This window comes from Pseudochaenichthys georgianus, unplaced genomic scaffold (genome assembly GCF_902827115.2).
Source record: "Pseudochaenichthys georgianus unplaced genomic scaffold, fPseGeo1.2 scaffold_515_arrow_ctg1, whole genome shotgun sequence".
NCBI classification, from domain to species: Eukaryota; Metazoa; Chordata; class Actinopteri; order Perciformes; family Channichthyidae; genus Pseudochaenichthys; species Pseudochaenichthys georgianus.
Genome location: NW_027263076.1, coordinates 173,154 through 186,278, shown reverse-complemented (window position 1 = coordinate 186,278; position 13,125 = coordinate 173,154). Strand labels below are relative to the sequence as shown.

Genomic DNA, 13,125 nt, shown 5'->3' with positions numbered 1-13,125 from the left:
AGGACTCTTTCCAGGGTCTCCAAGAAGGCCGTATACTCTGAACTGCTGTTGGTTGCATAATCAATCAATCAATGTTTATTTATATAGCCCAATATCACAAATGTTACATTTGTCTCAGTGGTCTTCACAGTGTATACAGAATATCAGTATGACAATACGACACCCTCTGTCCTTAGACCCTCACATCGTACAAGGAAAAACTTCCAAAGAAAACCCAGTTTAAAGGGAAAAATGGGAGAAACCTCAGGGAGAGCAACAGAGGAGGGATCCCTCTCCCAGGACGGACAGACGTGCAATATATGCCGTGTGTAAATTGAAAAGATAATACATTTGCAACATAGGTAGTCCAAATGTTTGGAAATGCATGTGTGTATAATAGGAAGATGAATCCACGAGGATATCCATCCAGGACCACAGCCACGACTCAAGATCCAGCGCTCGCGATCCAGGACACAGGACCGCAGGATCATCCATGACTCCGGATCCCAGCGTGTATAGACACCAAAAAGAAAGACATTTGGGGAAGCTGGGTTAATCGGAACATGAGAGTACACAGGTATAGACAGAGAGAAGGAAGAAGTAAGATGTCCCCCGACAAACTAAGCCTATATCAGCAAAACTAGGGGCTGAATCTAATCAGCCCTAACTATAAGCTTTATCAAAAAGGAAGGTCTTAAGCGCACTCTTAAAAACGGATAGGGTGTCTGCCGCCCGAACACAAACTGGAAGCTGATTCCACAAATGTGGAGCTTGATAAGAAAAGGCTCTGGCTCCCATTGTACTTTTAGAGATTCTAGGAACAACCAACAACCCTGCATTCTTGGAACGCAATGCCCTAGTAGGACAGTAGGGTATAATGAGTTCTTTAAGGTAAGATGGCGCCTGCCCATTAAGGGCTTTGTAGGCGAGAAGAAGAATTTTAAATTCTATCCTGTGTTCTATAGGGAGCCAGTGTAAGGCAGCCAGAACAGGAGTAATGTGGTCCCTTTTCCTAACTCTGGTTAGTACACGAGCCGCAGCATTTTGAATCAGCTGAAGCGACTTGACTGACTTCTTGGTACTCCCTGATAATAAAGAGTTATAATAATCCAGCCTAGAAGTAACAAATGCATGGACTAGTTTCTCTGCATCGTTTTGAGGCAAGATATGCCTGATTTTTGCAATGTTACGTAGATGGAAGTAGGCGGTCCTTGAAATTGATTTTATGTGGGCGTTAAAGGATAAATCCTGATCAAATATAACACCAAGATTCCTTATAGTCTCACTGGAGGCCAAATTAATGCCATCCATAGTTAGTATATCTTTAGATAATTTGTTTCGTAGATTCTTCGGGCCAAGTACAATAACTTCAGTTTTGGTCGTGTTTAACATCAAAAAGTTTAAGGTCATCCACGTTTTTAAGTCCTTAAAGGGGAAAGGAAACACCAATTACAGTTATAATATTCCGGTAGTTTATTCATTTTACAATGGATATTGATCATAATATTTATTGTATATGATATTACTCGCCAAAAGAAAATTAATTATCCGCCGGCCGGGTGGGGAATTCCGGGACCAGGCCGCCGCCATTAGGGGAGTCCCAAATGGTGACGTCACTGGCTTTGTTTTCGCTCCACCAAAAGTCAACACAACGTAGCAGATATGGCAGCGATGGAGGAATTTTGCAATGAGATCGACGTTTTGAACGATGAATTTGACTATTCGTCGGGAGATGACATTGATGTGGAAGCATCTACAGTTACCAGGCATCCCATGGCCTATGCTTATGAACCGATTCGGTCGAATAGAGTGGCATAAGATCCGGAATAAAAAAATTCAAAAAACACAATGCTAACCGTGAGACTCTGAATTAGCCCCGAGCGAAAATGCTAACCTATTACTGCACCGATAGCTCCCTTATTACTTATCCTAGCCGCACATCCAACACATCGTTTATGATCGCAAGGAGACACAGAATATAACGGTGCCCACCACAACACTGAAAGATACAAACTCGCGAGGTTATCCACAAAAACGTACATCAAAACAAGTGGCGCTAGGTACTAACATACGCCAGGCTAACGGCTTACCTTCCTCATTGTCTGGTCTAAACTGGTCTTCAATGGCATTACAACGATAAAAACGATGATGTAGTTAATCCATAGGTTAATATACAATGGGGCTGTGTCCCCTTTGAAATGTTCTGATAATCTATAAGCAATACAACTGCAATTCCGTTATCTGCTGTCCGCTCTGTGCTCCGTGCGCTCTGGGTCCTGCAATACCATCCATCAATAGCAATACTAGCCTTTTTAGGGCTGTTTTCGACAGATGAGCATGTGTATGCCAGTTTAATTAGTTGAGCTATAGAACACCCCCAATTCTCTATTGTGCGTCATAATAATAGCTACCATTTAGTTTGGACGCGATTGCGTTAATTAATAAGGTCACACTGTGTCAGTAAATACATGTGTGAGCTAGTAATCTGGTAGTGCTGCAATATTTACCTCTCTCTCGGCAGCTGAAGCAACTCGTTTGGTGGCTCGAACTTCACGTTTGTTGACACTGTCATTGTCTTGCGCGGCCGACGTGCTGGGACGGTCGGTGTTCCCGACTGCATACGTTGAGAAATCGAATATTGTGGGAACAGATCCTGGCTTCAAATCCAATGTTTTGTGTTGAACCAGGCATCCAGACTGGACTTTGAGCAGCTTCTCATCCTTTAGTGGCAGCCTATGGAAATGTACTTCTTCCTTCTTTGTATAAAATCCATTTGTGCAGCCTGGGGCAATACAATAAACTCCTGACGACGACCGTTTTCTTGTAATGTCAACTACTGGTGCATTGCACGCCATGTTGTTTGTTATTGAGCTTTGGCCCAGGAAGCCGCACCCAATCAGTGACGTCACTGGAAAAGTCCCGGAGCAATGGAAGCGCCCATGGTCATTAGGCACGTATTTCAAAAAGTAAATTTGCGTATCTCGATCGTTTACATTGGAAATAGACTAGATAAATACATTTCCTAATGGGAATATTGTCGCATGGAAAGCAGTTTGAAAAGTGTTTCCATTTCCCTTTAAGGCAGTCTTGAATTTTATTTAGATGATTAATTTCATCAGGCTTGATTGATAAATAACAATGAAAGTTTACAGAATGATTCCTTATAATATTGCCTAACGGAAGCATATATAATGTGAACAAAATAAGCACACACAACAGTCAGAGTTCCCCCCCCCATAACTCGCATGCGTAGGGAGGCGACCCTCTCGTCCACTGGGGTAAACTCCAACAACGAAGCACCTAACCGGGGACTTGTGAGTATCCCCACACCCGCCCGGCGCCTCACACCTTGAGCAACTCCGGAGAAAAATAGAGTCCAACCCCTATCCAGAAGTAAGGTTCCAGAGCCGACGCTGTGCGTAGAGGTGAGCCCAACCAGATCCAACTGGTAACGCTCCACGTCCGGCTCCTTCCCCCCCAGAGAGGTGACGTTCCACGTCCCCAAAGCCAGCTTCTGTCGCCCGGGTCTTGTCCGTCGAGACCCTCCGCTTTCACTGCCACCCTTCTGGCAGCGCACCCGACCCCATCGCTGTTTCCAAGCCCGGCCACCAGACGCTCGCCGACGAGTCCTCCTTCTGGGCCTGGCTCCAGAAGGGGACCCCTGGCTTCCTTCGGGCCGGGTATCCTCACTTCTTGTGTCGTCTTTCATGAGGTCTTTTGAACCAATCTTAGTCTGGCCCCTTGCCTGAGACCAATTTGCCATGGGAGACCCTACCAGGAACACAAGGTTCCAGACAACACAGCCCCCAGGTTAATCAGGGCACACAAACCTCTCTACCACGGTAAGGTGCTGGTTCTTCAGAGAGGTCCAATGCAATTCCTGCCTTTTTCTGTTGCTAAATTACATAATTCTGGTGTCTGTGGTTATTTAAACATTCCCTGATAAACGTTATTCAGCGTCAATAAATGAGTGTTAATCCCAGTGTGTTTAGTGTACAACATCACATGTCATTTCACCTTCAATTCACGGTTGGAAAACGTAACATTTCGCCACATACTAATGCTAACCGGAAATGAAGAATTTTCAGAATACAAGTGTTAAGTTAATAGTTAGTGTGAACTTCCGGTTTTTTCAGAATAAAACTGATTTAAATTAAATAGTGTATTTAATTCAAATTACGCCATATCCACATTGAATTTAATTTCTAACACTATACAGATATTTTATTTGTGCACTGCGACCTGTTTTGCTTAATGATGTTTATTTATTTTCCCTTTTTCCTTTATGAGTATTTTTTCTGTTAGTTATAATAGTTTTGTTTTGAAAGAGTGGTTTTATTATTATTGATCCAGTAGTAGGTGTTAAGGCAACGTCCTGAGGCCAATCGTTCTTAAAACCAAAAAGACGAAATCCTTCCCGCTTTTATTTTGACGTCCTCAAACCGCACCGGAAGTGAATGTTCCCAGCTCTTTCTAACCTGGATCGAGGTGGCGTCTCGTCGCTACGGTTCTCTCTCTCTCTCTGTGTTCCTGAGAAAGTGTGTGTGAGCTCCAGCTCTACTGATCCATCATCTCTGTGTTTGGATAAACCTCCGAATGGACTCTGTGCTCTTTTTTCTGGAGCGTTTACCTCGGACTATAGTCCTGAGTTAGCTTAGCATGCTAGCTGGAAACACGTTAGCAACGCTAGTCAGATTGAGAGTTTGACGGAGAGAGAAACAGTGTGTTTAACGGAGTCTGCAGGAAAAGGTGATCTAGGAAACATGAGTAAAGTCCAAATGCTGTCGTCGAAGAAGCAGCGACTCACTGCTGAAGAGATATTTGCTCTGTTTGAAAAAACGATAGCAGAGCTCGAGGAGGAGCTGTCTCTTTCCAAAGAGGAGAACAAGAGACTCCAGAAACTACTGGACGCTGTTTTACAGCCTCAGCTTCGGATACACAGAGCAGGTCTGTTCCCTTTACCCTTAATTAACACTTTACACTCTTCAGTAACACTTTATTATCACATTAATAACACTTTAGACCCTTTATCAGCACTTGCTGCATGTAAGTAAAAGTGCAAACACCACACTGTGAAAATCCTCCATTACAAGTTAAAGCATTTCATATCTTTAAGTTTATCTTATTTAAGTAAAAGTATGTAAGTATTATTAGACACATGTACTTTATTATAATAATTAAAATGTATTACGGAAGAGCAAACCTACCAAAATAAATTGATTGATTGAATAATATGCCATTTAATGTACTGATTTAAATATTATCCATACATGTGGGCACTAGTTGGTTAAATGTGACATACATTGATACTTTGGTTTTAATGTGCTTCTTTATTCACATTTTCCTTTTTAAATGTGTAAAAGCAAATAAATCAAATCAAGTTTTATTTATATAGCACATTTATAAACGATGTTTGGTCGAGCCAAAGTGCTGTACATAAAATAAAAATAGCCTACAGTAGAGACACTTTACAGCAAATACAACAGCACAGATTGTTCAGAATATCAGTATGAGAAAAACGACACCCTCTGTCCTTAGACCCTATGTCCTTAGACCCTATGTCCTTAGACTCTGTTGCTGGGAGAAACCTCAGCAACAGAGGAGGGATCCCTCTCCCAGGACGAACAGACGTGCAATAGATGCCGTGTGTAAATTGAGGAGATAATACATTTTACAGCATATAGACCGAATGTTAGGAAATTCATGTGTCTGTAATAAGAAGATGAATCCACAAGGATGTCAGCTACAATCCTCTGGAAGCCATCGGGGAAGCAGCATGACGAGACCCAAGGCAGGACCGCAGAGACAGGTTCAGCCACGACCCGAAGTCCACGACTTAATCCAGAACTCAGGATAGAGGATCCAGGACACAGGACTACAGCAAGAGGATCAGCCTCGCCTCCGGATCCCGGCGTAGATATAGATACAAAACAAGAACAAAGATTTGGCTGGGTTAATCGGAACAAGAGAATACACAGACACAGACAGAGAGGGAAAAGGTCATTGGATAAAAGTTATTCCTGATAACTCTCTAGAAAGATCTCATGAACTTCCCCACTCAATCTATCAAGACCCGAGCAGTTCTATTAGATATAGATAATAAACAGAAATAGGGAGCACAACAACCTATCTCTTCGTCAGATGCACTCCCCCGCTTATCTAAGCGACTCTGTACCCCGTTACCCTCTACAAGGCCATAGACCAGCAGAGGGGACCGTTACGCTCTACAAGGCCATTGACCAGCAGTGGGGACCATTACCCTCTACAAGGCCATAGACCAGCAGAGGGAAAATGGGGGGTGGGTAAGGGTTTTTAAGAATAAACCGCAAGGGTCTAAAGGGAATAAAATATACTATATTTTAAGTAATCCTATCTACTATTCCTATATTTGAATAATGTATAAACTATTTTAAAAATACTTTATGAAATCCTATGTTATGTTATAAATATTAAAATAAAGAACTAAATGAATAAATAACTAAATAAATGAATACATAAATAGATAATTAAACAAAAGTGAAAGAGAAAAAGTGAGTTTTAAGTACTTTGGATTAATAGAAATGGCACGAGAATAATTCATAAATAAATCAATCAATAAATATGTTCAATAATAAATTAAATACATCTAAAATGTTACTTGATAAAGAATAGGGGAACTAGTACAAAGGTCATTAAGTAATTAAAACGTTAATATAAATTAATGTAAAATCTCATCAATCAATTATTGCCAACATGTATTTATAATATATTCTTTATATATATTAGGGCTGAGCGATTAATCGATTTTAAATCGAAATCGCGATTTGTAATGATGCGATTATCAAATGGCAAAGCCTGCGATTATTTTTTACTTTCTTATTATTTGTCAGTCAACCACACCAATCAGAAGTGCTGTGCTCAACATGTACCAGCCATTGTTAATCAATCAGAAGTGGCCCATTATAGAAGGTGATAGACAGATTGATCCAATCACCTGCCAAGTATTTTTGAAAGTGCCTGCCCTTTCCAAATGGCTTCCAATGGAGCTTTAGATGGTTTGGTGAACCATCTGAGTCAGGTTAGCAATGCTCCATCACATGTTTCTATTACAGGGTGAATCTTAAACTGAAGCTTGACTTTAAAGCAACCCAACGGAAGTTTCATGTAAGTTTAGTTCTTTCACTCGTAGCTCGGGCTGCGGGGGTGCTAGAGACGGGAGTACGTTGATACGACCTTCCTAGCCGGAGTTATGGCCGTATTTTACAATAAACTTCCGTTGGGTCGCTTAAAAATAAATATCGCAATCCGAATCGCAATATTTTTCAGAAATATCGCAATTAGATTTTTCCCAAAATCGTGCAGCCCTGATATATATATATATATATACACACAGAATATATATTTTGAGAGAGATATACACTAGTATTAGACGCAGTCAAAAGTTTGGACACATCAAAACTATAAAATAACACATTAACTAGAATTATCTAGTAAACAAAGAAGTGTTAAAAAATCCAGAATATGATTTATATTTTGCTGGCTACTGCAGAATGCTGAGGTAGCCATGCTGGTTAAGGGTGCCTTGAATTCTGAATAAATTACCAACAGTGACACCAGCAAAGCCCCCCCCCACCATCTCACCTCCTCCTCCATGCTTCACGGTGGGAACCACTCATGCAGAAACCATCCGCTCACCTTCTCTGCGTCTCACAAAGACACGGAGGTTGGAACCAAAAATCTGTAATTTGGACCCATCAGACCAAAGTACAGATTTCCTCTGGCCAATAGTCCAATCCTTGTGTTTCTTGGCCCAAACTATTCTCTTCTTCTTGTTGTTCATTAGACCATGAAGGCCTAATTCACGCAGTCTCCTCTGAACAGTGCATGTTAAAGGTCCCATATCATGCTTTTCCTGTTATTACCCGTCCCCTTGTGTGTTATGTAGCTTTTTCTGCAAACGGTCTGCAGTCACAAACCCTCAAAGCACACCCTGTAGCAAGTAAAACTCTAAAACAGAAAATATGTGTCTATTGTTACGACCCGCCCTCTACTCCGTGGTAGTGAATCGTGGAAAGACCCGCAACATCAAATAATACACGCAAAAACCAGTACTTGATAATGATAATTTATTGAAATACAGCCGTTTACTCACACAAGCAATCCGGCATACGCAAGGAGGTCTGGAGGACTGGAGGGGAGCACGTAACTTCAATGCTGCCCCAGAACGCCTCGTTGGAGATTTTTCTTTTTCCATTTTTTCCTTCCGGGGCGTAACGAAGTCCAAATGGACAAATCCGCGGAGCTCCGCACTAGGGATGCCAGAAACTGACCATGATCAAATTCGAAAATCGGACAGCCCTGGCGAATATTAATTGATTATTAATATATTCAAAAAAACTTGCATTTTACTTCATTTGCACTTGTCAGTTCGAAGTAATTCCATGAGGAACTCTTCTTTGAACGTACCGCTTTGTTCATCTTTAGTTGTGTTGTTCTCACTGTTCTGTATATCGCCAATAAATCAATCGCACGTGTGACGGAGAGCGGGGGGCGGGGTCGGTGTGTAGCGCAGTGCAGGCTGCAAAGAGTGCAGCAGTCTGCACTCTGCGCAGCCTGCGCTCCTGGCTTCCTCCAAGTTTACAGTAAAACAAACTGGTGGTCTGACCAATGGCCATTTACCATTATTAATACTATTACTATTATTAGCATTAGTCTATATTTTGGTTGAAACTAAGCCCGGAAAAAAAAGAAAAACATAAATAATAATAATAAAAAAAATATATAAATAAAATCGAATTTTAAAAATAATTTTCGATTATGGAGACTGGAAAGAATATTCGAAAAATCTAATAATCGCTGGCATCCACACACACACACACACACACACTCACTCACTCACTCACTCACTCACTCACTCACTCACTCACTCACTCAACCTTATATTTTCTCAGCCGCGGTGCTGTCTCGCAGACCCCACGCAGCAACCAGGGAACGACACCAGTAATCCAGCTCACACTGTCTGCTCCCTGAGCCTCAAAGGGCGGAGCAGCGATTCCCGCAACGTCCCCTCAACACGGCATCCAAACCCACGCAGCATTGTCACCTATTTGTCCTTACTGGTGTCATGTTCTGGTTGCTAACAAACGCCATCGTAAAAAATAATCACTGATGTTCCGCTGTAATGGTGGTGGACTCATCAAAACAGAGTGGGCGAGGTGACCAATCAGAGCACAGTGGGCTCATGGGGGGGGGCAGCAGCTCCAACAAGGCCTAAAGGACAGAGAGTAAATACACATACTATACAGAGATGCTGTATGACAAAAAACAATGTGAGTTTGGAACATTGAACAATGTAAATATATTCTAGTAGACCTCAACAATGGAATTATGATCAGTAGAAATGGCCAGGACATGGGACCTTTAAGATTGTCTGCTCCTTGAGCTCTGTGATCATCTCTGTGGGCTCTAATCTGAGGTACTTTAATTTGCGGTTTCTGAGGCTGGTAACTCTGATGTATTGATCCTCTGAGCAGAGGTAACTCTTGCTCTTCCTTTCCCGGGGGGGTCCTCATGAGAGCCAGCCTCATCATAGCATTCGATGGTTTTTGCGATTGCACTTGAGGATACATTCAAAGTTCTTGACATTTTCCGGATCGACTGACCTTTATTCTTAAAGTGATGATGGACGGACGGACGGACGGTCGTTTCTCTTTACTGGGTTGAGTCGTTCTTGCCATGATATGGATTACAACAGCAGTCAAATAGGGCTTTCCACCGTGCACTAACTCTACCTCTGCACAACACAACTGATGGTCTCAAACACATTAAGAAGGCAAGTCATTCCACACATTGACTCTTGACAAGGTGCACATGTTAATTGAAAACCATTCCAGGTGTCTACCTCATGAAGCTGACTGAGAGAAGCCAAGAATCATATTCTTGATTTTTGTAACACTTTTTTGTTAACTAGATAATTCCATATGTGTTCTTTCATAGTTTTGATGTCTTCAGTATTAATCTACAAATTAGAAACAAATTAAAATAAACACAAACCATTCAATAAGAAGGTGTCCAAACTTTTGACTGTATATAAAAAACACACATATTTCAATATTTAGCAGGTTCCCTCATCTATAATCATTTATACAAGCGCAACTTTGAACATGTACAGCAGTAAAATGCAACATACGAAATAATCAAGAAACATCATAAATTAAACATTGACGGGGAACATTTTACTGCACCATCATTACTGTTACGTAAGAAGGTGCCGTCGAATGTTCTGATGATACTTGCATACTTTTACTTAAATAAGGTTTGAATGCAGGATTTTGATTTGTAACAGTGTTTTAATTCTATACTGTAGGCGTAGTGTATCTGTGAACGATCCCAAATACAATTCCTTGTTTATTGCAGCTTGTGCTACGCCAGAAGAGAAAACCCTTTTTCATTTTCAAAGGGGCTGGGCTACATAAGTTGAATTGAGACAACAAAAATACACATTAAGTGGACAAAGAAAGATAATGTGAAAATATAAAAACAAAGGCATTAATTAGGGCTGAAAAATGTCTCCCATTGTAATGGTGATTAGATTTGTAAATGCTAACACTTAACAGTTTATTCTGACTGTGTGTTTCCTGTTTCCTGCAGACGTCCAGCAGCTGGTGGTGGTTAAAGAAGAGCTTCTCCCTGACCAGCAGGAGTGGAGCACCAGTCTGGACCAGGAGGACCCAGAGCCCCCCCCACACATTAAGCAGGAACAGGAGGAACTCAGGGTCAGTGAGGAGGTGGAGGAGGCTGATATCACCAAGTCGACTTTCACTCCTGACCCTGTGAAGAGTGAAGATGATGAAGAGAAACCTCAGTCCTCTCAGCCTCATCAAAGACAAACTGAACACATGGAAACAGAAGCTGATGGAGATGACTGTCGGAGACCAGAACCAGCCAGGAACTCGGATCCAGAGAGCAGTTTACAACCAAAGACTGAGGACCACACTGGACACTCTTCTGAACCTGACACTGAAGACAGTGCTGATTGGAAAGAGACCAGAGAACCTGCATCAGGCTCAAACTCACTGAAAAATAGACATGAATCTGTCAGTGATTCACGACCTAGTGCTGAAAATAAACCATTCAGCTGCTCAGTTTGTACCAAATATTTTGCACAGAGTGGAAGTTTAAAGTCACACATGAGAGTCCACACAGGAGAGAAACCCTTTAGCTGCTCAGTCTGTAAGAAATCTTTTTCAAAGAGTGGAAATTTAAAGGAACACATGAGAGTCCACACAGGAGAGAAACCACACAACTGTACAGTCTGTAAGAAAGCTTTTTCACATAGTGGAAGTTTAAAGGAACACATGAGAATCCACACAGGAGAGAAACCACACAGCTGTACAGTCTGTAAGAAAGCTTTTTCACAGAGTGATCATTTAAAGTCACACATGAGAGTTCACACAGGAGAGAAACCACACAGCTGTACAGTCTGTAAGAAAGCTTTTTCACATAGTGGAAATTTAAAGTCACACATGAGGGTCCACACAGGAGAGAAACCACACAGCTGTACAGTCTGTAAGAACACTTTTTCACGGAGTGATCATTTAAAGTCACAATGAGAGTCCACACAGGAGAGGAAGAATAGAGCTGCAATGTTTGTGACAAAAGATTTAAATGGCATAATCGTTTCAAAAGACACAACTTTGCTGGTCGTTAGCTGCTTCTGTAACTGTAAGGGAATACATTTGTCTATTTTGTGTCCTGATGACCTAATGCTGTTACATGTAATACATTACTCCCTAAGCCTGATTTCACCCACCTGCAACCGATTCACTAATAATCACAAATGTTCATTTCTTTGACCCCTTGACTCGACTATTTCTTGTTTAATAATCATTACATCTCCTCAGGACCAAGTTCCCGTGTCCTGCCTTTCACCTGCTGATCACCCACTGCTCATTCAAGGTGGACCGACCTTTACAATGGACCAGCTAGTCTTAGTGTCTTAATATAAACGTTTTGTAAAGTGATGCTAGACCAGGGGTGGCCAACCAGTCAGAGGTTAAGAGCCACATTGTTTCTATGTTACTGCAAAGAGCCACATCAAACACACAGTCACTGATACCGCTTGTTTCAGTATTTTGTTATATGGAGACAAGATTTCAACCACGTCACTGATGCATTTTTGTGGCATTGGGATATATATATTTTTTCAATCCTCTGGAGCAGAGAGAGGAGATTATTGTTATTGATTAATGCATCAGTGTTTCTTAGGGTCAAAAACACTAAACTCACAACTTAAAATGAAAGCGTTTAGTTTATTTAATAAAAGAGCACATGTTCAATGTGAAAAGTGACAGTAGTTATAGATTATTTGCAATTTGGTGCTGTATATATATTTAAAAAAAATAAATATATTTTTCATTTTAAACACCTTGATTTTCAGGGGGGGTGCGGGGTTCCGTTCGCAGCGCCCCTCCAAGACAATGGTAGGAGAAACACTGGATAGTGTTTAATCAACGATAGGTTTCCCCCCCCTCAAAGGTGATTGGTTCACTGCATCGCAGGTATTATTGTGATTGGTTCTTGGGCCACATCAAAATTAGACGCGCTGTCATCCTCTCATACTGACACCTGACACCACACATACACACGTAGGGAGAGCCGTGACGAAAGTAACACGGGACGAAAGTAACAGAGCGATTTTATCCGAGCCCAAACAACTTTGAACGGCCAAATTACGTCAGAATTGTCAGCATTCAATACTTAACAGACCTACTAAATATCAGGTTTAACTGTCAGGAGTAGTGTTGTCACGATACCAACGTTTTGGTTTCGATACCAAGTCAAGAATTGCGATTCCGATTATTTTTCGATACTTTTCTTAAAAAAAGGGAAACAGTCTTAAATGTAATTATTGTGCTTTATTTCACACCAGAACCATAACCATAACGGAGCGTCCACACTACAGCTTCAAAAATAGCTTGGAGCTGGGCGTGTCTGGAGCTTGGGGATTTTATTCAAGCAACACGACCAACAACCAATCACATGAATCTCCCGCCCCCGACATACAAAGCAAAAACCCCCGGGGATTTTATGCGAGCAATATATATATAAACTCCCCAAACAGGCGAAAACCTACCAGTTTCCCCACTGTCTCTGCCACCTCCCTCC

At 41.5% G+C, this 13,125-nt stretch overlaps 1 protein-coding gene across 1 annotated transcript; it reads left to right on the top strand.

Annotated features, from left to right (window-relative positions):
- The first annotated feature begins 4,473 nt into the window (after positions 1-4,473).
- Positions 4,474-11,813, top strand: LOC139433494 (zinc finger protein 664-like). Its single transcript, XM_071202524.1, has 2 exons — positions 4,474-4,926; positions 10,609-11,813. The coding sequence occupies exons 1-2, from the start codon at positions 4,743-4,745 to the stop codon at positions 11,568-11,570; spliced, it is 1,146 nt and encodes a 381-aa protein (XP_071058625.1). The 5' UTR covers positions 4,474-4,742; the 3' UTR covers positions 11,571-11,813.
- The last annotated feature ends 1,312 nt before the right edge of the window (positions 11,814-13,125 follow it).